We start from the raw sequence: 26,069 nt of genomic DNA, 5'->3' as shown, positions 1-26,069 counted from the left end.
AACATGTGGCACCAGAAGTAATCCAGAGAAAATTACTCTTGAGGTCCTGCTTTTTAAACTCTTGCTAAACTCCCTATATTCACTCTGCAAGCCATCAGCCCTTTTCCTAATTTTGTCATCTGTGCCAATGTGCACAATGACTTCTGGTTGACCAACCTCCCACTTGAGAATGTTCTACATCCGCTTGGAGACATCCTGGACCCTGGCACCAGAGAGACAACGCATTATATTGTAGTCCCTTGTGGTGCCCTGAAATCTCTTGTTTGTCCCCCAGATTAATGAATCTCCTATCACAATAGCCCTGTCTAACTTCATCCTTCCCTGCTGTGCTTTAGAGCCAAGCTTTGTGTCACAGACCTGACTGCTGCTGCTGCTATGCTCCTCTGAACAGTCATCCCACATCAACAGTACCCAAAAGAGTATTTTTCGAAGGGAATATCTGCAGGGGAATTCTACACTCTGCGTGCTCCCTTTCCAGGCAGTCACCAGTCTACTTTCTGCCTGTACTTTAGATGTGGCTACCTCACAACAACTCCTGTCTATGAAGCCCTCAGTCTCCCTGGCAATCCTGAGGTCATCCAGCTGCATCTCGAGTTCCTTCATGTGGTCAATCCGGAATTACAACTGGATGCACTTCCCACAGGTGTCCTCAGGAACATTGTTTCCCTGACTTCTCACATCCTACAGGAGGAGCATACCGATGGTGTAACTGCCATCCCTACAGCAGTAGACCAGAGAAGAGTTACAAAAATAAAGACCTAGCTTTATCTTGCCGTAACCCTCTGCTCTGCCTCCTGCTGCAGCCTCCAGCCAAAATGGCAACACTTACTATCAAACACAGCCTCTCCCAAAATGGTCACTCCACTGCCTTGCCTTCCTTTTATACACCATGAAGAGTTGTCACTCCTGGACACTAACAACCGCTGCCCCTCTTAGTTGCTGAAGCTAGCCTGTAGACTTAAGTTATAGTATACCCTCAAAGAACCGTCTGTTTCAGACACTGTAGATTCAATTGCTTGCACTTTTCCTGGAGAGGAAAAAAAAAGAAATAAGAGGTTATTGAATAGAATGTGGGCAAAGTGGGTGAAGTGTATGAAGATAATCATTTAAATTGTGCTTCGGGTTTTGGAATGATTGGCTAAATAAGTTATTGTATCCATTAGCAATTTAGCAATTCAGCAAATTAAGCTCTGTTTTCAGGAGTCATCAGTATTGACCATTTATAAATTAGCTTTATCTATCGATTCTTAAGCATTCGCTCAAAGTCAAGGATGACTTGAACAATATTTATATACTTTTATAGAAGAACATCTATACTCCTGTTTCAATGGAATCTCAATTGCTATTGGGAAAATGCTTATTAATTTTGCTGGTTAATTAACTATTAAAAGAAAATGCCAGAGGCTCAAACATTGATTACAGATATTCTGCATTTAGTTCTCCATCCTCTAAATGTAATGATATCCAAAGCTCTGCTAGCTTGACTCCACGAGTTCCTCGGTTGAGCAGCATATCAATTTTAAAGTCTATTTGAGCCCCTGTATCCTCCCCATCCATCATTGCTGTCATTTTGCCCCAGATTTCTCCAACTTGGTTGTCTGAGCAGCCCTGATATTTTTCCATCATTGGATACCTTCCCTCCACATCTGAGACTTTAATCTCAGGAATTTCTACCTTAATGTCTATACCTTTCTTTCCACCTTAATTTCTGAACTTTTGGGCTCTAAAATCTATTTCATTCAACAGTGCATTTGGTCATTTGCCCCAATATCAGTCTAAGCAGCTCTGAGTCAGCATTTATTTGATAATGGTGCTGTAAAGTGCTTGAGTATGTTGTGCCATGTTAAGATGCCTGCAAAAACACCGTTGCCAACTTCAATCTCAAGTCAGAACTATGTTGACCGTCGTGTTCTTTCCTCTGTCTAATGAAGCAGTTTGCTCTAAAGAAAATGGAATCACTTAAAGCTAAGCAAATCATTGTCACCAATAACATTGCCCTACAGTTCATACATTTACACCACTCATTTTACTTCAGTTAGAATGTCCCAAAGGTTTGTTGACAGGTATCAGAGGTTTGTTAATAAATTTAACTATATGCTTTCTCTATCACACTTGATGCACTCCTGCCTGAAAACTTGTTCATGCTGTAAGTAGATAACAAGTCTGCTTGTATTTTTATTAATAATGTAATATATTCTGTGTCTGATGCCGAATGGTAAACTCTGTAGGATAGCCAAAATGATGCCTGACCCAAGTGTTTCCAGCATTTTTTGTTTTGATTTATACGTGTCAGTACCGTGCAGTGGTAGAGTTGCTGCCTTACAATGCCGGAGATCTGGGTTAGATCCTGGCTGCAGGTGCTTGTCTGTACGGAGTTTGTATATTCTCCCCGTGACCTGTGTGGGCTTTCTCCAGGATCTCCGGTTTCCTCCCACACTCCATAGGTTAATTGGCTTGGTATCAATGTAAAAATTGTCCCTAGTGTGTGTAGGGTAGTGTTAATATGTGGGGATCGCTGGTTGGTGCAGGCTCAATGGGCCGAAGGGCCTGTTTCCACGCTGTATCACTAAACTAAACTAAATAAGTGGAACTTTCTCGTCAGCAACGGTCAAGTACTTTAAAAGTGTCCAGGTTCAACATGCTTCAAATCAGTATCAACTAACTTTCCAAGTTCCTGATTGTTTAAACAGTTGGGAAGTTGAGTAACATGTTAATGAAACTATTTTCACATGCCATATGCTATTGAACAACCATGAAACATTCAGCTTTATTTTGAATGTCTTTTTTTGTTTTACACTTTGAACTGGATGTGTAATGCTCAATAACTTCTGCAAATGAGTAGTCCTTTGTTTTTGACATTAGTGATAATGCATTTGTTAAAGAAACAGCTTTCTGACAAGTTGCTCAATTCTTTTTCACTTTGTCTCGGTGTATCTCAGAATAGGACAATCATACTAGCTTGGAAATTCTACATCCCAGTTTTAACCTTATCCTTCACTTATGACACAACTGCATGGAAACAATTCATCATTTTCTTTCTCTTCTCGCCTATCACCCTCATTGCTACTTTTGGCAGCATTATTGCAGCTTCCTGATAGGAAATGTTTTGGGGAATTTGGTTTACTTTGTATTCTAAAGCCCATTCAATTGTATTATTAATCTTGAGCTATTGTCCATTTAACAATTTGACACTGTTGATTGTCTTCAGTACTCTTGGATAAACATACCATGTATATTTACATTTGGAACAAAGAAATAAAATGGGATGTGTTGCATATATCACCATGGTGCCCAGGAGGTAACTGATGTTCCTCAAAAGAAATTTGAAGGCATGATATGTAATGTTGCAAATGCAATACCAATCACTTATCATGTTTGTTTCACAATTCACAATAAACCATTAACAATAGCAATTTTGCTTCTACTTTCAAATCTGTTCTGTAATTTCGAAATATGATTTCCACCACTGGAAATAGAATTCCACCACCATAACAGTCCCCTTCCTAGAATTGCTATTAGCCCTGTGAAATTGCACATGATGTTATTGTTCCAGTATGTTCCTTATTTAATATGGTTGGAGCTTTGAAAGTATTGAACCCACGATAAATATTACAAACTAAAAAGTATTAAGAGATCACCGATTCATGTTCCTAAAAGGCAAATTTGGACTGGTTTTCTTAAATGAATTTATGAGCAAGGCAGAAGAAAGTACAATTCCGTTGACGTCTCAATAATTGCTCGGCAAATGCTATGAATTAAAGACCATTTCGTTTTACTTGGATTTGTAGTGAACACTTTCTACCACTAGAGAGGGACTGAACACTAGCAAAACTAGAATTTACATTTCCATAATCGTCTGGGTATGAAACGAGATCTTGATTACTCATCTGATGGCAGGGAATAAATGGCTATGTGGTGGGTGGGGAGCAATACTAAAAGGCAATCTGAAGAAGGGTCCTGACCCAAAACTTCACTTATCCATGCTGCTTGACCCACCGAGTGACTCCAACATTTTGAGCCCTTTTTTCTTTAATCATCGAAGGCAGGTCCTCCGTGTGACATTTAGATGGAAAATGGTGTGTGGAGTGATATTCAAAGTGACACTGAATGCAAATGAACAGGAAACAAGAATTGGACTTGATGTTTTTACATGAACTTGCCAATTCTCAAAGGTCTTTTGAGGTAGATAGGGTGAGGATTGAAACTGTAGTTAATTGTCTGGGACGAGTGGACCTCAAGGTTATTGGGTAGGTATGATTTAGGTTGGAGCAGTCTGAACATTGAGGTTCGAGCAGTGACTGCTACCTAGATTAAATGTTGTGGTAAAGCAACTTGGATTGGATATATTGAGTGAATGTATGAGGTATGAATAGTAAGTAAAATGGGAAGTAGATTGAGAATGTTCTGGATATTGAGTTTGTTACTCTTCGGCTGCTGAACAGTATTGGTCAGTTGGTATGATGGGCAGCAATAGAATTAATAAGTTCATAAGTTATAGGAGCAGAATTAGGCCATTCAGCTCATCAAGTCTACTCTGCCATTCAATCATGTCTGATCTATCTTTCCCTCAACCCTGTTCTGCCTTTTCCCCACAACCCCTGTACTAATCAATAATGCCTGAAAAGTTACTTTCCAGACCAAGGGAGGCATGGAGACTTTGGGCCAAAAGGCCCTTTTCTGTGCTGTGTTGTGCGACTGTTTTGGGATGAGGGGTGGTAATGCTGATAATTTTGTGATTGGGAAGTATGAGGGATGAAGAGGAATATAAACTTGGATGCAGTCTAATGGGTGGAGGATTGGGATTATTGATTGACCTGTTCTGCAGGGAGAGAAATATTTGGATGATATGCTATGTACCAGAATTTGTTAAAAAGAGAGGGTTTTGAAAAGGATGGGCTGCAATTGAGCATGGTGGTGGTGAGATATTATGTAATGAGGAATAAAAATTAAGATTTGTAAAAATAGAGAACTCGATGGGGAATAAAAACCATACTTTAAACTAATACTTGTGCTGGCTTTGTACTAGAATACTGTGTACAACTTTGCGACTCATTTAGGACAAGATGAATCCATTGTATGCAGGGGGTTGAGTTGCTTTGGTACAGAAATATTACAGAAAGTGTTGCACAAGTATCTAAGTAGACCCAATGTCTAACAGTGTGCTAGAATGTTTCAGTACCAGTATGAACGGCTGTTCATTAAAGCATGGGGAAATGGGCTTACTTGTGCAGAGTTGACAGACATCAAGTAACTTGATACATATTTTCGTAATCATGGAAGAGATCAATATCTAAATTATTTTTACTTTTATTGCATTTATAAACTAGGATATTAATGGGAAAGGAATCCAGACATGTAATTTACTCCATGGGTTATTAACATATAGAGTGCGTCCTAGACAAAGGGGCTCGGGCAATTTTATTTGTACTTGAGACCATTTGTTGTATTTCTGTAGTTCAAAATAGTAAAGGGAAATGGGGAAGCTGAAATTGATGCTGCATAAAAATCAAGCTTGTGACAACCTGCATGTTTGTGTTCTCTGAAATTTCCCATGACCAAGGACCTTGTCAGAATTCCATCAGAAATTCAATTGATTAGGCTGCAAGAATGTGGCTTGCATATTGCACGTTATAAAGATGTTGCTTTTTCGACAGGTTGAAGAGATGGTACAAAATCACATGCAGTACTCTCTGCAGGATGTAGGTGGAGATGCTAATTGGCAATTGGTGGTGGAAGAGGGAGAAATGAAGGTGAGTAACAGTTACAAGACTGTACTCTTTAAAGTGCAGTTCAGTTTTATAAAGTGTGGAATACATTTTTTGCTTTGTTTTCAATCTGTTTTTGAGATCTATCTAGAAACATAGAAAATAGGTGCAGGAGTAGGCCATTCGGCCCTTCGAGCCTGCACCGCCATTCAATATGATCATGGCTGATCATCCAGCTCAGTAACCTGTACCTGCCTTCTCTCCATACCCCCTGATACCCTTAGCCACAAGGGCCACATCTAACTCCCTCTTAAATATAGCCAATGAACTGGCCTCAACTACCTTCTGTGACAGAGAATTCCACAGACTCACCACTCTCTGTGTGAAGAAATGTTTTCTCATCTAAGACTAGATCCATCCTTTATTCTCAACAGATGTACAATTGAAACAAATACTTATTTGTGAAAAGGACACAAAGTGCTGGAGTAACACTGGAGTGCCTGAAGAAGGGTCCCGACCCGAAACGTCAGCGAAACATGTTCTCCAGAGATGCTGCCTTATCCGCTGAGTTACTCCAGCACATTGTGTCCTTGTTTCCACTTATTAGTGAATATGGCTACCATTGAAAGCCAATGGCCGAAGGTTAATACAGTCATGCATGTTTCTACATTACAACACAGGTGTACAGGAGAGAAGTAGAAGAGAATGGGATTGTCTTGGATCCTCTCAAAGCGACTCATTCTGTCAAAGGCGTTACAGGTCATGAAGTCTGTCATTATTTCTGGAATGTTGATGTTCGCAATGACTGGGAAAGTAAGAATATTTTGCAATATTTTCAAAGTTAATAAAGATGCCTTTATGGAATAGATTAGCTATTTCCACCATGAATTTTTACTCATTTTGGATGTTTAAATGTTAAATTTTAAATGTAATCTTTCTTTACTTGTTACTTGTTTCAAGTTTGCTCTACACTTATTTTTCAATCCATAACTGCTAATTTCACCATCCTTCATTCTACCTGACACTTTCACTCAGATTACAGATGCCTAGTGTTCCTCATTGTACTGTAATGAATACTTATTTTCAGCAACTTGATATGCAAAATATTTAAAACTTAGGATTCAAAGGCAAGAACCTGTAAAATATAAGGAGATAGGGTGTTAAAGAAGGCTTTTGGTGCATTGGCATTCATTAGTCAAGATATTGAGTAAAGAATTGAGGATGTTATGTTACAGTTGTACAAAATGTTGGAGAGACTATTGGGAGGATGTCATTAAACTGGAAATAGTGCAGAGGAGTTTCATAAAGATGTTGCCAGAACTCAAGGTCCCTGAGCTGTAGACCAAGGTTGGACAAGCTAGAACTTTAGCTTAATTCTCCACCACCAAAATCTCTACTATTCTATATGATACATGGTCCTGACCTTTCTGGTTTTAGGGCTTTACAAGACCAAGGTTGGGTCCAAACCTCTCCTGCTTTGGTGTAGCACCTTCTCCTCACCCCCTCCCCCCCCCCCACTTCCCCCCACTCCATCCCCCTCAACCCCCCTTTATCCTCCCTCCCTCCACCCCCTCCCTCCCTCCCCCTTCCTTCCCGAGGAGATAGATTTAAACTTTAAAATGTGAATAACTTAAAAAATATAACACCGATTTCAATGAAACTTCCATTAGCACCAAAGGGACGATGATGGGTAAGGTGGGCCTAAAATTGTCGCGCTATTGTGTACCGTTTAGGCTGTAGTTCAGGAACAAAGAAACGAGAGACTTAGTAAAAAGATATGAATGTCTTTCATATTTTTACGAATAATGAATTACTGAGGGAAAAAAAGGTACATGCTTTGTAGCCAAATATGCCAGGAAACCACAAATGAAATGATTCATCTATTGATTTTAGTACAGGAATGGATGTTAGCCAAGGCCAAAAATAATTCACTGCTCACCACAACCTCCCCCTCCCTCTGCAGAAGTATGGTGAGTAATCTTGATACTCCACATCAAATGGATTCTTATCTTCACCTGATTTGACAGGTAGTCAAGTGAAATCAAGTTTATTTCCATATGTTCCATATGCACAAGTACACTGGGAAAGCGGTACAATGAAAACCTTGCTTGTAGCAGTATCACAGGCACATACACAGACAGCACGGAGCACGTAATCATACATTATACAGTACAGTGTATAATTGTAGTAAACTGCTTTCCTTATTAATAATTTTAAACGTATTTGAATTGAGTTTAGAAATGCAGCACAGAAACAGGCCCTTCGGCCCACCAAGTTTGCAACAACCAGTGGTCACCCCATACACTAGCACTATCCTACACACTAGGAAAAATTTACACTTTTACTGAAGCCAATTAACCTACAAACCTGTACATCTTTGGAGTGTGGGAGGAAACCGGAGCAGCTGGAGAAAACCCACACACATCATGGGGAGAATGTACAAACTCTCTCTAGTCAGGATTTAACCCATGTCTCTGGCGCTATAAGGCTGCAACTCTACCTGTGAATGCTAGAACACCCTGTGACTTTATAGCGGGCAAAGTTCGAAGAAGAATTTTACCAGCTGGCACAAGCGCCCTGGGGCTTTGGATAGAACTTCCATTATGCACAGATCATGTGTCTGTCAGGAGCTAAGAAAGTTTGGGTAACGGATAACTGCAGGTCACTGTAATGGACCTGAGCCAGCAAGATCATGCCATTATTTTTTACTTTTTGACCATAAATTGGGTGACAAGTAATTTTATATCTCTTGCAGCCCGTCAAAATGTTTAGCACATACTCTTTCCTTATTCTCGCCTCTGTTTCCAGTGTAAATCAAATAATTAACAAGCTGGTGTTCGATGCAGATCGCCAAATCAACTAAAATTGGACAAACAACCAAATGAAATGAAACTGAACATAATATAAAATTGAAGGTTTATCATAATTTGAATCATGTGGAACGGACTAAATACTAAGATAGACACAAAATGCTGGCGTTACTCAGTGGGGCAGGCAACATCTCTGGAGAGAAGGAATGGATGACGTTTTGGGTCGAGACCCTTCTTCAGACTAATTCAAGATTCAAATACTAATTCAAGATTATCCTCCATACTTCCTTTGCACAAGTCTGTTTTTCTGTCTCTAGCATCTTGCTTTCCATGTGAGTAAGAGGACACTGTCTCAATCATATACCTTTTGTCTCTTTTCAGAAGCAGCTGTTGATTTGACTTTTGTTTAAACTTGTACATATTTGCAGTCAACATTTTCCTATGCTTTACTTTTTGCATGTCCTACATATGGCTTCGTTGGTGTGAAATGATTGGTTAATGTATCCATTTATACCCCACAGCAACCATTGAAAACTTCCATGTAATAGAAGTTCTATCAGATAATGCAATCATCGTCTACCAGACCCACAAGGTATGTAGTTTTTGCTTTCAAGCTATTGAGCATTACAGATGGTGATTTGGGTTGAAGGAATGTCCTGTGCTTGGGCACATGTTATTTTAATCCATCAATGTTTATCTTACCTGCAAGTAGATGTGTCCAGTCTATCCTTGCCAGGACTACCCTTGTGTTAATAAAGTTGACATATTCTTGACATATTGCGTAGAGCAAATGCCCCACAGATAGATCCTAGCCAGGAAGTAGAGAAATAGATCGGGTAGACGCGCAGAGTCTCTTGCCCAGAGTAGGGGAATCGAGAACCAGAGGACATAGGTTGAAGGTGATGGGGGAAAGATTTAATAGGAATCTGAGGGGCAACTTCTTCACGCAAAGGGTCGTAGGTGTGTGGAACGAGCTGCCGGAGGAGGTAGTTGAGGCAGGTAATATTGCAACGTTTAAGAAACATTTAGACAGGTACATGAATAGGACAGGTTTAGAAGGATATGGGCCAAATACAGGTAGGTGGAACTCGTGTAGATGGGACATGTTGGTCGCTGTGGGCAAGTTGGGCCGAAGGGCCTGTTTCCACACTGCAACGCTGTATGACTTTGGCAATCTTTCATAAATGAATACACGCCAAGATTTTTGCCATTCAAGATTCAAGATTCAAGATAGCTTTATTGTCATCCAAATTGGACGAAATTCAGTCACCCACAGTCCAACAACAAAAGCATCGAAATAGGCATTAAAATTACACAACCCCAAAAACACACAAAAGAAGAAACATCCATCAAGAAAACATCCATCACAGTGAGTCTCCTCCAGTCCTCTCCTCACTGTGATGGAAGGCCACGATGTCTTTTCCCTTCTCCTGCCGTCCTCTCCCGCGGTCAGGTTGTTGTGGTTGCAGGCCGCGCCGGACGGTCCGCAGCGGGCCGAGCCTAAGGCGAGTCGCAGCCGCTCCCGCAGCCTCCGAAGACGGCCGGATCCGCCGATGATAAGTCAGATCCGGGGCGGGCGAACACGCTGTCACTGCCGCTTTTGCTGCACGTCGGGGCGGTCGTGGCTCCCGACATTGAAGCCCCCGCCCAGCAGAGAAAAATGCCGCGGCCTATCTTAGGCCGCGCCGGACGGTGAAATGTCCGCGACCCAAGCCCCGCGATCCGGGGCGGGCGAACACGCTTGTAGCAATGAGGAATTTATTATTTGATAACTTGCTAATGGACAGATCTTATTTTTTACTTTTGTCCAGAGGGTTTGGCCGGCTTCTCAAAGGGATGTGCTTTATTTGTCTGCAATTCGAAAGGTTCCTGCAACAAATGAGAATGATCCAGATACATGGCTTGTCTGTAACTTTTCTGTCGAACATGACAATGCTCCTGTAAGTGTCCGTTTTCATTTTTTTAAATACCATATTTAAAGGGCAATAAAGTAGAGAAATTGTATTTGCATTGCATAATTTGTTTTTGGTGTTAAAATTGATAGATCGGTGCAATATGTGAGTTATTAACTAGAAAGTTTGTGAAGTAGTTGCTAAGGATGTTATTTAGTAGCTTTGTGCTCATTTATTGTCATTTAAGTTCAAAACGGTCATGTGTTTCTACACCCATTTAACAGCAGAATAATAGATGCGTACGTGCCAAAATAAACATTGCCATGATATGCCAGACATTAGTAAGCCCTCCAGAAGGTGACCAGGCTATCAGTCGAGACAACATCCTGTGCAAGATTACATATGTGGCCAATGGTAAGTGAAAATTTCTTAACGTCTGCTAAAATTACAGTCAAGTGTTCTGCAGGGAGCTGCATCTTCAATGAAGGCAGTCAAGTGGGAAGTCACAAAAGGTGTCTTCAATTAGATTATTTCTAACGATGCGCACTCAGGACTCGAGGGCTTGAGCTATTGGGAGAGGTTGAGCAGGCTAGGACTTTATTCCTTGAAATGCAGGAGGATGAGAGGTGATTAGATATATACAGCATGGAAACAGGCCCTTCGGCGCACCGAGTCTGTGCTGGCCAGCGATCCCTGCACATTAATGCTTTTCACACAAACTACAATTACACCAAGCCAATTAACCTACGAACCTGTATGTCTTTGGAGTATGGGAGGAAACCGAAGATCTCGGGGAAAACCCACGCAGGCCACGGGGAGAACGGACAAACTCCATACAGACAGCCTTCGATATCAGAATCCAACCCGGGTCTCTGGCACTGTAAGGCAGCAACTCTACCACCGTGCCGCCCTTATTTATTTATGATTTGTGCTTGTGTTTCATGTGAATTTACTGAAATGTATGCCAAACAAATAATTTCACCGTATGTATGCAAAACAAATGTATGTAAAACAAATAATGTCACTGTACATGAGGTAATTGAGGTACATGAGTTGAGGCCGGGACTATCGCAACGTTTAAGAACCAGTAGAAGGGTACGTGGATAAGACAGGTTTAGAGGGATGTGGGCCAAATGCAGGCTAGTGGGACCAGTGTGGCTGGGGCAAGTTGGTCGGTGTGTGCAGGTTGGGCCGAAGGGCTTGTCTCCACACTGTATCACTCTATGACTATATATCTCTATGTGGCAATAGACCTGCCTTGAGCCATTGAATGAAGTGCCAGTTTCCAAATTTAGTGTCATTCTGCTTTAATGTCAACTTTGCTGAGAAGAGGTATTTTTATGTCCACATCCCATTGAAAATCATTGAATGGCGTGAAGTTGATGTATTTGTGAGGTAGTTGGAGCAAATTTCTCCTTTGTCCTAAAAGGTTCCAACTATTGTTGTTGTTCTTAGTAAACCCTGGAGGATGGGCACCAGCCTCTGTACTCCGCGCTGTCGCAAAGCGTGAATATCCCAAATTCCTCAAGCGTTTTACGTCGTATGTGCAGGAGAAGACTTCGGGCAAAGACATTCTTTTCTAAGATCCAGAGGTACCATACAGCATTAACCACTTTTTAAAATTTACTGATAAATCATTAAAATTGATGATGCCCAGTTTTGCGTGGAATGCATTGTGTGTACCTGAAGGCAAGTGTTTTAATATATTGATGGCTGTTCATGCTTATGGAAATCCAATACTGATATTAGCTGTTGTGTGTAAGTGAATAATTTCCAGTACAAACAGCAAATCCATACATGCTGCTCCTATCGAACTATTATAGTTCTTGCTGCAAGTTGCTTCTCCTTCAGTTGTGATCAGTCCCATATGAACAGACTTGCAGGAGGTTGAAGTACGGAACAATTTGCTTCTGCATCTCTTCTTTCAACTGCATCGTGGCACCAATATGATTGTAATTTTAATGCCACTTCATGAATTCCAAATGCTGCTACAGCCTTGTAGTGAGAGGATGTACGCTGAAAATTGTAGAATCCGCATTAGTCATTTGTAAAATCCTGAATAGTCGTAATCTCATTGCATAACTATTGTCTGAAAGATGTGTTGTCAGGGAGTCCAAACGCTTACATTGCCTCAAAGGAGGAATGAGATACTACGTTTGCTCAGAACTATTTGCATAAAATCAGAATAATTCAGTCTCCTTTTGTGTGGCTACAAAACATTTATTGATAATAGAAACAGCAAATGCTGTAAACAGTCAGCTAGTCTGTCCGTGGGAAGAGAATCTGAGTTAACATTTAAGGTTCTATTGATTCTACTCTTTTACAGAGAATAACCGGAGGAGTATTATGTGAAATGTTGCAAGGAAAATGCCATATGTGCTGTCTCATTTGCAAAACAAAGTTGCTAGTTGTCTAAATACCATGCTGATGAAACTGTCCTAAGATATAAGTGTGCCATCTTCTTCCTTCAGTGTTCAGCATGAATGTGCTGTTGTTCCAACCATGGTTTCTCTGGTGATCAACAAATAGATGGAAAGGTATCCTCCTATGCTCGAGGAATAAGCGGCTCCACAAAACTGGCACAATGAATTTCCAGCGCCTTTTCATCTCGCAAGACCAGTCCTGGTTGTCAGCCTGCACCCAGCTGCTGTCGGCTGCTACATTACATTTGTGGCTGATTGTTCAACAATGTCCATGCTCTGTTTCATTTTGACGCATCAGTGTGTAATTCATTTGTATGTGCAACTCATACAGCTGTTTACAATTCGACCCAGCATTTTTTTTTTAACAGAAGCAATCACACTTTGGATCAAAAACAATAGGTTGATGGCTTTAATTGTTTAAAAGAAAAAGCATGCTTGTTAATGTAGGCCTGCATAATCATGGCCAAAGTTTCAACATATTTTTTTGTTGTTGCAGCAAACAGCCTAATTTGTGTTTCTAAATTTCACAAATGTTAACCATATTTGGGGTTACAATGGGATGTATTTTCTTTAAGTCTTACTCAAGTCTTGTTAACCAGCAATCTTTAATCACTGAACTCATCACATTCTTTTATTGGTCATCTCTAACACCAGTAAACCTGTTTCTTTCTTTGAGACTAATCTCTTATAAAACAGTTCAGGGCTGTCTCTGCCCTTTGACCTCTGGCATTTGCCCCTTCTTTCTTACGATCTCCTATGAAGAACATGAAGTTTTGATGGAGATTTTGAAAAGCTTTATTTCCGTTATGTTTACAAACTTTCTACTGCATTTTTTAGTTTGTATATTTGTTACAAATATTTTTGTGTTGTAAATGATAGTTCAGAGTTCTTTAAGATGGTGGCATGGGCTCAAAAGGGGACAACAATACTTGAAACATGTCAAACAAGGATTTTTTCCATTTTGAAATAGATTGATGTTCTAGTTATGACCAGTGAAGACATATCATTAAAGAATAAAATGACTGTTTTAAGCAATATTGGTGCAGGGGGATGTATTTTTGTGAATAGTATATATGCTGGCTAAATATAGTTGATATAGTTATGCCCATTGCATAAATCTTTAATGCACCACTATCAAAACGTGCACACCTTCCTGTTCACTAACGCAACTGCAGAATCTGCTCTGAATTTAATTATTCGAACAGCAGAAACAGCCAGCTGTATTTCAAGATTGGATGGGCATGCTGTTCAAATGCATAGCTACATGGAATAGACATATCTGAAGAACTTTAGTTCCCATGAAATTCTGGCAGTGAGATGATTTTTCTTCCTGTTGATTTCAACACTACCTGGGTGCTGTGTTTATAACTGCTTGCAGCTAAGATATTTTACTGTTTTCACGGCTACTGGGTTATAGGAATATTTGGTTTTGAGTTGAGCACATAGCACAATATTTCCCTCTTATTTAGCAACAAATAAACTTGACTTTTTTTTTGTAATGTTTAAAATCTAAACCTGTAGCAGAAACTTTTGTATGGTTGAATAACTTGTATGTGACCAGCGTAGAGTGCTTGATTTTTGCAGCCCTTCACTCAGTACATTGTATCTATTACAAACAGCTGCAATTGTAAAAGTGCCTAAATTTGAGTGTTGGTTATGCAGTTAATAGACTGTCTTAAAAAGTTCTAAGATCAGCCTGTTCAGTTATGGATACCATGTATTGAGAATTGATTTAGAACCTTTTATATTTAGTTGTACCTAAACTTGCAGGCAATAACTAAAACCAATCCAACTGTTTAGAAATAATATGCTGATCAATTCCATCTTTCAGTAGACATTCTTATTTGCATTTTAAAATGTTTGTGTAAATAGCTGTAAATCAACAAGAAGAATCAACTGCTTTAGTGAATGCAGAGGTTTCTTTCTATTGGAGAAAATATCTTGCTAGAGTACAAGTAAAATGCAGATTTCCAGATATGGTTCATTTTGGCATTGAGTCAAGTTACAGTTAGAGGCAATGTATTAGAGAGGATGCGTTTGGACCTGTTCATCCTCAGTCTTATTTAGTTGTTGGAAATAGAGATGATGATAAACTTATTAATTCCTACAAAGCACTTCGCTCAATTCAAATTACACTTTGGCTCAGACTATACAAATATGTTTTTCACTGTTTCCCCACTAGATCTTTTTTTCCTTCCCATACCTCTGCCATTTTGTCCAAATGGCTAGCGTAGATTCTGTTCGCTGCATTTATGCAGGTCCTAATCTTTCATCGCATGCATGACCTTAAAAGAATAATTGAACCAAAGCAATTCCCCAATACAATCTTATGCCAAGTTAATATCCCAAATAGTGTATTAACTAAAATTGTAAATGGAAGTGCAGGGTTGGCGTAGTAGCTGAAATGCTGATGATGTTAACATGTAGTTTTGGAGCTCCTCAATGTTTCCTGCTCAATCCAAAGGTGCATTGTTGGGTGGTGTGCAATAAGTGGCTTCGTAGGAACATATAACGGCACCCAAACTCTGAAGCTAAACAATAATGGCAACACTAAGGGATTAAGTACTTTAGAATGTTTTTTTTCAATCAATGGATATTGTGTTTTGGGACGTGCTCATACCTAAGATAGCTATGGGACTTTATTCAAAAAGGTTATTTGAGTCAAGAGTTGTTGTAATGAGTTAAATATTTTGATCCCTCTGCTGCCTGGGAGTAGGTTCTCCACACTTGGCAAACACGTAGGCCATCGTTTCTCAAAGTTCTTTTTATCCATCTTTAAGATAGCAATGTGGGAATTGATGTCAATTGCACAAATGAACCATGCACTGGATATGAAGAAAACAAAGTGTAACAGTTTACAGAACCAGATGTTGAAAAAGCCACTATTAGTTTTGGTCGTGTATTGGAACCCCTTGCATTCAACACAACTAAACAGAATTTTTTTGCATAGGTTTTCTTGGGAACTTTGGGTGCCGGGAAGAATATCTTTTTGATTGAATATCCCAAATGAAAACTGTTAAATATCTGACTAACTTATCAATGGGAGCTTTAGCAACAGTGCGGGTTTAAAAACCTGTAGCCTGCTTAATTAAGCTAACTTTTAAGAAAATTGGGAAGTTTACGTGTATAGAACTTGATATTGTTAGTCGGACTTGCACTAAATGTGATATAATTTTGAAATTCTGGTATAAAGTGATTACACTAAAGAGACGGTTGTAAAGTATTGAAACTTTGGAATGTAAAACAGCTCATTTGCAGGTTTAAATATGGACCTATTTCAAAATATATTGTGTGTAGAACGTGCTGAGAGATATGTTTTTATGAAAGCTTTATATCCTGATTTAGCTTTGTGTACAATAAAACACTGGTTAATGTCTGTGATATTGAACTGTCAAACAGTTTTTTCAATCAGCAATGTGTAAAGATCAGTTTATAAAGTTTAGTTCCTCCATGTTATTACAAATTAAAATCCAGTATTTAAAAAGTGAAAAGTATTAAAACATTATAGAAGATCTTGGCTGTGTGTTCTTTTAAATTATCATGGAACTTAAACAATACTCATTGTTCTCCAATTTTCTTTGCTGCTCCCCAATAGGCAAAGATAAAATAACTATTAATAAGTCCATAAGCCATTGGAGCAGAATTAGGCCATTCTGCCCATTAAGTCTGCTCTGCCATTTGATCATGGCTGATCTAATTTTTCCCTCTCATTCCCTTTCTCCTGCCTTCACCCTGTAGCCTTTGATAACCTTACTATTCAAGAACCATCAATTACGGCTTTAAAAACACTTAATGACTTGGTCTCCACAGCCATCTGCGGCAATGAATTCCGTAGATTCACCACCCTTTGGCTAAAGAAATTCCTCCTCATCTCCATTCTAAAAGGTACATCATATTATTCTGAGACTGTGCCCTCTGGTCCTAGACTCTCCCACTACTGGAAACATCCCTCACCACATCCATTCTACCTAGGCTTTCATTATTTGGTAGATTTTAATGAAATCCTTCTACCTTTTCCCACCCCCACCCGTCTAAATTTCAGAGAGTACACAACCAGAGCCATCAAATGCTCCTCGTACATCAACCCAGTCATACCCGGGATCATTCTCAGTAAACCACCTCTGGATGCTCTCCAACGGCAGCACATCCTTCCTCAGATTATGGGGCTCAAAACTGATCTCAATATTCCAAACGTGGTCTGACCAGCCTCAATTACAATCTTGCTTTTATATTCTCTTCCTCTCGAAATGAATGCTAGCATTTCTTACTAGAATGCTAGCATTCGCCTTTCTTACCACCCCTCAACCTGCACATTAACATTTTGTGAATCCTGCACAACTATTGAGTAATTCAGGAAGAGGTTTGGAATCATAATGCATCTTAAGGAATCGCAGATGCTTTCCATGAACTGCAGTTCTCTGAAATATAGTCAATGTTATAATCTGATTGCTGTATTATGGTAATCCCAGAAATGGTAACGTGATAAATGACGAGTTGATTTGGGAATGCTGAGAAGATTGTCCTGGATCTAGGAGCACATTCTTTTCTTTGCTCTCACATTAAAACAGTTGATCGCTCACTTACCTGAAAAGATTAAATGCAGTTTTCGGATCAAGTAGGTTCGGGATTTGTCTTAGATTCGCTTTTAGCTGGTACAGTTCTTCCATCCTGAAACTGCGATCTGGCACAGGGGTAGACATTGTGGGCCAAAGGGCCTGCTCCTGAGCTGTATTTTTCTATGTTAATTGCTATGCCTGCTAGTTGGCATTTCCATCCTGCGAAACAGGTTCTGAAGTGGTAAGTGATGAGGACCTTTTGCAGGAAAATCTTTACTGAGCCTCTATGATCAGGAGGCAGAATATAAATTAGGATGGGTGATAATGAAATGGAATATAGTGCAGTATATTTTTTTTAATTATAGTTAAATTCATCGCAGTACTGGAAATATCTGGACATTGTTGGTAAATTATAGCGGGAAGATACAAATTATATATGTCAGAAACAATTATTCTGTTTTATTATGAGCCTTATTAAAAGTTCTTATTAATGTAGTGTGTTGAGTCCAGTAATCACTGATCCAAGAACCTGTTAAGTAAAGTGTGAAGTTGTAGTTCTGTTATCTGCAGTGCAGTAATTTCTGCAGTAGGCATTGTTAAGTGAACCTCGCGCTGAAGTGGTGAGATCTGATGAAATACAAGGCAATTGGCTGTGCTAACTGCAGATCAAGTGACCATTTGTCCATTATAGGTGATTGTTTTGGGATTCCAAAACTGCTTATTGCGTCTTTTTTTCTTTGAAAAGACCTAGCCGTCTTTAATAAATGATTGTATGACCATTTAATTACACAACCTCTAATTTTCTGTTACATAAGGGATAGGAGTAGAATTAGGCCATTCGGCCCATCAGGTCTACTCTACTGCTTAATCATGGCTGATCTATCTCTCCCTCCGAACCCCATTCTCCTGCCTTCTCCCCATAACCTCTGACAACCTCTGACTAATCAAATTTATATTTATCGGTGCCCTGTGATTTTATTAAAATGTCAGCCACATACTTAGTTGGTGGGTTTTGGTTGATTGAACGATATAGCATGGAAACGGGCCCTTCAGCCCAATGAGTCCACGCCAACCATCGATCGCCCAGTGCTTGAAAAAAACTCAATGTTGCTGGAGGCATAATCCAGTTTATCAAAAAAAAACATTATTCACTTTGAGAATTAAGAATTCCTATGTTGATAACTATGGACTCTGACAGAGATGCATTTCCTTTAATAGACTATGTACCAGGACAGAACTCAGCTATTTTGTCCATTGATCATGCCAGCACAATTGTTGTCTTAACTAATATAGATCATAAGTGACAGGAGCAGCATTAGGCCATTCGGCCCATCAAGTCTACTCCGCCATTGAATCATGGCTGATCTATCTCTCCCTCCTAATCCCATTTTCCTGCCTTCTCCCCATAACCCCTGACACCTGTACTAATCAAGAATCTTTCTATCTCTGCCTTGAATATATCAACTAACTTTGCCTCCACAGCCTTCTGTGGCAAAGAATTCCACAGTTTCACCACCCTACAACTAAAGTAATTCCTCCTCATCTCCTTCCCAAAAGAACGTCCTTTAATTCTAAGGCTATAACCTCTAGTCCTAGACTCTCCCATTAGTGGAAACATGCGTGAGAGACTAGAAGTTGGTATGGAGGGTGGTGTGGGAAAGGTTAGTGGACTGAATAGGCGGTGAAAGGCGAAGAGCGAGGAAGGAGGGTTGGTTTAAACAGCACGTATTTTAATGCAAGGGGCCTGACGGGTCAGGCAGATGAGCTAAGGGCATAGATAGGTACGAGCGACTTGGACATTGTATTCATGACTGAAGCTTGGTTAAGGGAGGGGCAGGACTGGCAGCTCAATGTTCCGGGGAACAGGAGCTTCAGGAGAGACAGGGGTGAGGGAAAAAGAGGAGGAGGGGGGGGGGGGGTGGCATTGTTGGTTAAGGAGGATGTCACGGCTGTGTTCAGATGTCCTGCATGAGATCCCACCCCCTGCCAACCTAGTTTAAACCCTCCCGCGTAGCACTAGCAAAACTGCGTGCTAGAATGTTAGTCCCCCTCCAGTTAAGGTGCAACCCGTCCCTTTTGTACAGGTCACCCCTGCCCTGGAATAGATCCCAATGATCCAGAAATGTAAATCCCTGCCCCCCTGCACCAACTCCTCACCCACACATTCATTTCCCCTATCTTCCTGTTCTTATCCTTCACTCGCACGAGGTACTGGAAGCAATAGGGTCCTAACACTCTAGATCATAACTTTTACACTGAAGCCTAAGGTCATAAGGAATAGGAGTAGAATTAGGCCATTCAGCCCATCAAGTCTACCCCGCCATTCAATCATGGCTGATCTATCTCCCTGCTAACCCCATTCTCCTGCCTTCTCCCCATAACCTCTGACATCTGCACTAATCAAGAATCTATCTATCTCTGCCTTGGAAGGATAGGTGTTTCCTAGGCTCTGTTTTTTGGCTCTATTTCTGACTCCCAATGCCTGATTGTATTTTTTCCTTTTTACTTTTCACTGCATTAATAGGTTTGGGTTGGACGCCACATTACATTTCAAAATGCCAAAAACCTCATGTCATGTGAGCTCAAGGGTATTTCAGGGCGTTGTTAAAGCTGTCCATATATATTGTCAAATTAAGAAGAAAAAAAAAAGAACACATTTTTAAGAGGCATCACTGATTTATACCAAAAACAGCCATAAGTAACGTGTCCAGGTATTGGAAGGTGAAATAATCAACAAAGCAACAGTAAAGTCATCTGTATACATGGACATTCTGTATTGATTGGAGACATGAGGAAGTGTAGAGGCTGGTTTACAAATAAAATAAAGTGTTGGCGTTGATAGATACAAAGTGCTGGAGTAACTCAGTGGGTCAGGCAGCATCTCTGGAGAAAAAGGATGGGTGATGTTGCGGGTCAGAACCCTTCAGATTCTTCAGAGTCTGAAGAAGGGTCCCGACCCAAAACGTCACCCGTCCTTTTTCTCCAGAGATGCTGCAGGACCCACTGAGTTACTCCAGTATGTTTTGTCTATCTTCGGTATAAACCAGCATCTGCAGTTCCTCCCTACACAAAGTGTTGGAGTAACTCAGCGGATCAGGCAGCATCTCTGGAGGGCATGGATGGGCATGAGGAGAGTCCCAAACCTGAAATGCAGCCGATCCATGTCCTCCATTCATTCATTCATTGATAGTTTCCCATGGCCAATTTAAGCCGATAGTATTTGCTCAAAGTTACCCTCTCCCATCCCCAATGACTGTCCAAAAGGAAGACAACACCATAGATTTTTTTTAGATTTAGATTTAGAGATACAGCGTGGAAACAGGCCCTTCGGCCCACCGAGTCCGCGCCGCACATTAACACTACACTAGGGACAATTTTTACATTTACCCAGTCAATTAACCTACATATCTGTACGTCTTTGGAGTGCGGGAGGAAACCGAAGATCTCGGAGAAAACCCACGCAGGTCACGGGGAGAACGTACAAACTCCATACAGACGGCACCCGTGGTCAGGATTGAACCTGAGTCTCCGGCGCTGCATTCACTGTAAGGCAGCAACTCTACCGCTGCGCCACCGTGCTGCCCAGCTGAGCCTATTGATCGGCATTCCAAGTCCCACCTGTTTTTGGATGGACACAAAGTGCTGGAATAACTCAGCATCTCTGGACAAAAAGGATGGGTGACGTTTTGGGTCGGAGCCCTTCTTCAGACCTGGAGTCTGAAGAAGGGTCCCGACCCGTGATGTCATCCATCTTTTTTTCTCCAGAGATGCTGAGTTATTCCTTCACTTTGTGTCTATCTTCGGTATAAACCAGCATCTGCAGTTCCTTCCTACACATCTGTTTTCCCTTCACTGCTCTGCCTTAGAGGAAGAACAATGGAGGACCCGGGGTGGGGGAACTGTTGGGGCGGTGGGGGACAAAAGGAGGGGCTTTGTAACTTTGTCAGCGCCGTAGGTGGCCGCAATTTGTATACATTGCGTTTGCAAGCAAAGAATCTGTGCCTAGTCCTTCTGGCCTTTCACCCAGAGAGTTGTGAATTTGTGGAATTCTCTGCCACAGAGGGCAGTGCAGGCCCAAATCACTGGATGGATTTAAGAGAGAGTTAGATAGAGCTCTAGGGGCTAGTGGAATCAAGGGATGTGGGGAGAAGGCAGGCACGGGTTATTGATTGTGGATGATCAGCCATGATCACAATGAATGGCGGGACTGGCTCGAAGGGCAGAATGACCTCCTCCTGCACCTATTTTCTATGTTTCTATGACAATAAAGTATTCCTATTCCTTATTCCCTCTCCCATCTTTCAACTATATGGATTAAGCCATGTCGGTGCTATGTTTCACAGTGTAATTGTTTGCATCGCCTGATGATTTAGTTTATATCATGCAGGGCTATGGCTTTGCGGATGAGTCCCTCAGTCATGGGGGAGTTTGGCCGAAGATTATCCCGCTCCACCAGTAAGCACCTGTTGGTAGAAGGCAAAACTTCTTAATTGAATTGTTTTCGTCAGAGTTGTATAAGACATTGGAGGGAAATGCACTCAGCTTTATTCACCCTTCTACTGATAGGTGTCTTTAAGGTGGAAAAGGTGCAAAGATTTACGAGGACTTTGCCAGGACTCCAGGGCCCGAGTTATTGGGAGAGATTGCGCTGGCTAGGAATTTATTCCTTTGAGAGCAGGAGGTGGAGGGGTGATCTTATAGAGGTGTATAAAATTCTGTGGGGAATAGATAGGGTGAATGGGCGAGTAGGGGAATCAAGAACTTGAGGGCATAGGCTTAAAGTGAGAGGGGAAAGATTTAATAGGAACCTGAGGGGCAACATTTTCAACATAAGGTTAGTGGGTTAGGGTATAAGGAACGAGCTGCCTGAGAAAGTAGTTAAGGCAGGTACAAGAACAATATTTAAAAGACATTTGGACAGGTACATATATATATGAGAGGGTTATGGGCAAATGGGATTAGCTTGGATGTGACATATTGGTTCGCATCGACGTTGGAACAAAGGGCCCGTTTCCGTTCTGTATATCTCTATAAACAAATTATACAAATCGCAGTCGTGAAATTTGGAGGAAATCAGAAGGGATGAAAGTTCAAAGTAATAGTGTAAAGAATTGAAATTACACGAATAATGTAGCATGTTCATCAAAAATGCATTACTGTAAAAAGATTTAAACATTGCTATAAGGTTGCTGCTGCCTCCTTGATCCAGCACACAATCAAGTATGTTTGATCTGCACCTTCAGGGGACAATAGACAATAGGTGCAGGAGGAGGCCATTCGGCCCTTCGAGTCAGCACCACCATTCAATGTGATCATGGCTGATCATTCTCAATTAGATACATTTTAGAATGGATGTGACTTTGATGTTAAATTCTGCTATTCACTGCAGATTCCACATTACAAAATGGTCAAAATTACCCAAATGGTCTGATTACAAAATCATTTAACAGCCACCAAAGTAACAAAGTGCAAAACAGATAGACACTCAAGTTTAAAATTGCTGCAAGTTACGCAGTGACAATTCTCCCACAAACACCCACAACTTGTTATTTATTGTGATAGGCGACAGAATGGAATCCTGCAGGGGTTTAGTGAGACCACACCTGAGAATGTGAACAAACGCCAGGCCAAAGTTTGGTTGCATTCGACATAATGCAGCAAACATCTGCTGGGTGGGTGTGTGGAGTGAAGAGAAATTAATATTGGGCAAAATTCACTTGAGCTGAGAAGAACATGAGGTGATCTCAAGGATCTGAGAGGAATTGATATGATGCGAGAGGAATTTGGACTTCAGACTTGAGAGAGACGGCGCGGAAATGTCCGCCCAATGAATCCGCGCCGACCAGCGATCACCCCTGTACACTTAACACTATCCTACACACTAGGGACAATTTACAATATACATACGCCAATTAACCTACAAACCTGTACGCCTTTGGAGTGTGGGAGGAAACCAGAACAACTGGGAAAAAGGTAGACACAAAATGCTGGAGTAACTCAGCGGGTCAGGCAGCATCCCACGACAGAAAGGTCAGACTGGGAATGGGAGGGGGAATTGAAGTGATGAGCCACCGGGAGATCAGGTTGTTTGAGACGGACTGAGCGGAGGTGTTCAACGAAACGATCCCCCTCCCATTCCCAATCTGACCTTTCTGTCCTGGGCCTCCTCCATTGTCAGAGTGAGGCCCAGCGCAAATTGGAGGAACAGCACCTCATATTTCGCTTGGGCAGTTTACACCCTAGTGGTTTGAACATTGACTTCTCCCACTTCAGGTAGTTCCTGCTTCCCCCCTCTCTCCCCTCCCCCCTTCCCAGTTCTCCTACTAGACTTTTTATTCACAAAATGCTGGAGTAACTCAGCAGGTCAGGCAGCATCTCGGGAGAGAAGGAATGGGTGACGTTTCGGGTCGAGACCCTTCTTCAGACTGAAGAAGGGTCTCGATCCGAAACGTCGCCCATTCCTTCTCTCCTGAGATGCTGCCTGACCTGCTGAGTTACTCCAGCATTTTGTGAATAAATCGATTTGTACCAGCATCTGCAGTTATTTTCTTATATCTCTCCTACTAGTCTTCCTGTCTCTGACCACATCCTTTCTTTGTCCTACCCCCTCCCCTGACATTAGTCTGAAGAAGGGTCTCGACCTGTAAAGTCACCCGTTCCTTCTCTCCTGAGATGCTGCCTGACGCGCGGAGTTACTTCAGCATTTAGTGTCTACCTTCGATTTAAACCAGCATCTGCAGTTTTTTTTCCGACACACCTGAGGAAAACCCACATGGTCACAGGGAGAACGTACAAGCTCCACACAGACAGCACCCACAATGTACGGCAGCAACTTTATCCCTGCGCCAGGATGCTGCCTAAAATTGACGGGGTAGATATTGAAAGGCAATTCTTCTAGCTGGATGAGGATAGTGGGAGGATGAAGCTGTGGTCTTTGCTGACGAGTGACTGTTTGGGATCTGGGAGGGGAAGGTCAGAAGAGATAGTGAAAAGGAAACAAAGGGGTGGGGGAGAGATGAGATCATAAAGGGGGAGAAAGGTTTTGGCCTTTCAACCACAGTTTAGAAAGTTTATACTGAAGCCAGCATTTCATTCCAACTCAAGAGTGCAGATGCTTCAAATGAACTGCTTGTATTGTCTTTTGCCGTGGCTTTGAGTAACCTCTGAAAGTAATAACACAGTAAATCTATTTATGTGGTTCTGATAACAATCAGAAAATCATGCTGCCATTCTTTGCCAATGTAAACATGCCTGAAGAGAATGAATGAATATAAATCCCAATTTATAGACCACTGGGTGGCGCCAGCAATGGCTGCCTCTGTCTGCCCTTCCTTCTTTGTTGTTTGCTTGTATGTGCTAAATGTATGTTTTAGTGTTCTTTAGCGTGCTTTATGTGGGGGGGAAACTTTATGTTTAGGGAAAACCTTTTTTAATCTCTTACCTCGACGGAGATGAATTTGTTTTTCCAAACTGTATCTCCCTCCGCATTGCGGCCTACCATTGAGGAGTTGGCGGTCTTTGCTGGGGACTGACTTCAGGGAGCCTGTGGACTTTAACATTGTGGAGCTCGCGGTCCCTGGTTAGGGACCGACTTCGGGAGCTCCAAGCCACGAAAGCTTCAACCGCCCCGAAGCGGGAGCTTCGATCGCCCCGACTGTGGATGGTTCGACAGCCCCGAATGCGGGAGAATATGGAGGAGGAAGATTGGACTTTATTGCCTTCCATCACAGTGAGGAATGTGGGGAATCCACTGTGGTGGATGTTTATGTTAACTTTTATGTAGTTGTGTGTCTTGTTGCTTTTTGTTTTTAGTGTGGCTGTATGGTAATTCGAGTTTCACTGTACCTTCATTGGTACACGTGACAATAAACTGACCTTTGAATTTAATGCTTTGTTATTCATCTCCACCCTGCGAAAAAAAAATGCTTATGCGAGCAAAGACATTCATACTTACCGAGCGAGTTTCTGATGAGATTTGCGGTCTGATTTTAATGCAGCATGGATCAGCAAAAGGTTAAAGAGATCCAACTGTAAGAAACAGTGAAAGGGATGAAATTCCACGCAGCGAACGAAATGTTGCTTAAATACATTAGGGTTAAATACATAAATACATAACGTAGTCATGGTGCCATACAGCGTGGAAACGGGCTCTTTGGTCCAACTTAGCAACACTGGGCAATATGTCCCATCTACCATAGTCCCACCTGCCTGCATTTGGCCCATATCCATCTAAACCTGTCCTATCTATGTACCTGTTTAAATGTTTCTTAAACGTTGCGATGGTCCCTGCCTCAACTTCCTCCTCCAGCAGTTTATTCCATACACCCACCACCCTATGTGTGAAAAATTTCCCCCGCGGGTTCCTATTAAATCTTCCATTTTCTCCCCCAACCCCCCTTCACCTTAAACCAATGTCCTCTGGTTCTTGATTCCCTGACTCTGGGCAAGAGAATCTGTGCATCTAGCCGATCTATTCCTCTCATGATATTGTACATCTCTATAAGATCAGCCCTCATCCTCCTGCGCTCCAAGGAATAGGGTCCTAGCCTGCCCCTGGCTATATCCTTGTAAATCTTCTCTGCACCCTTTCTAGCTTAATATCTTTCCTATAACGTAGGCCCAAAACTGAACACAATACTATAAATCTAATGAGCCACTCAGTTCATTGCTATTTCTTGACAAA

General features: G+C 41.4%; 2 protein-coding genes across 9 annotated transcripts in view; one reads left to right on the top strand and one right to left on the bottom strand.

The window, feature by feature from the left end:
- The window catches only part of LOC144592173 (ceramide transfer protein), an 89,685-nt gene extending 73,349 nt beyond the window's left edge, over positions 1–16,336 (top strand). For 6 of the 8 annotated variants that reach the window (XM_078396633.1, XM_078396637.1, XM_078396632.1 and 3 more), the window contains 7 exons: positions 5,655–5,750; positions 6,386–6,518; positions 9,037–9,107; positions 10,327–10,455; positions 10,692–10,821; positions 11,863–11,999; positions 12,879–16,336. In XM_078396633.1, the coding sequence (XP_078252759.1) occupies positions 5,655–5,750; positions 6,386–6,518; positions 9,037–9,107; positions 10,327–10,455; positions 10,692–10,821; positions 11,863–11,990 (687 nt within the window). In that variant the 3' untranslated portion in view covers positions 11,991–11,999; positions 12,879–16,336. The remainder of the gene's footprint in view (positions 1–5,654; positions 5,751–6,385; positions 6,519–9,036; positions 9,108–10,326; positions 10,456–10,691; positions 10,822–11,862; positions 12,000–12,878) is intronic. The other 2 variants (XM_078396635.1, XM_078396630.1) reach the window with 1 other exon arrangement.
- A 5,419-nt stretch (positions 16,337–21,755) lies between these two features.
- LOC144592268 (tetratricopeptide repeat protein 38-like) overlaps positions 21,756–26,069 on the bottom strand; it is a 41,377-nt gene continuing 37,063 nt past the window's right edge. Inside the window, exons 13-14 of the mRNA XM_078396796.1 lie at positions 25,341–25,414; positions 21,756–21,849 (exon numbers count right to left, since the gene is read on the bottom strand). Coding sequence (XP_078252922.1) covers positions 21,756–21,849; positions 25,341–25,414 — 168 coding nt within the window. The remainder of the gene's footprint in view (positions 21,850–25,340; positions 25,415–26,069) is intronic.

This window comes from Rhinoraja longicauda, chromosome 3 (assembly GCF_053455715.1).
Source record: "Rhinoraja longicauda isolate Sanriku21f chromosome 3, sRhiLon1.1, whole genome shotgun sequence".
Lineage (NCBI taxonomy): Eukaryota > Metazoa > Chordata > Chondrichthyes > Rajiformes > Arhynchobatidae > Rhinoraja > Rhinoraja longicauda.
This window is presented reverse-complemented; position numbering and strand designations above follow the sequence as displayed.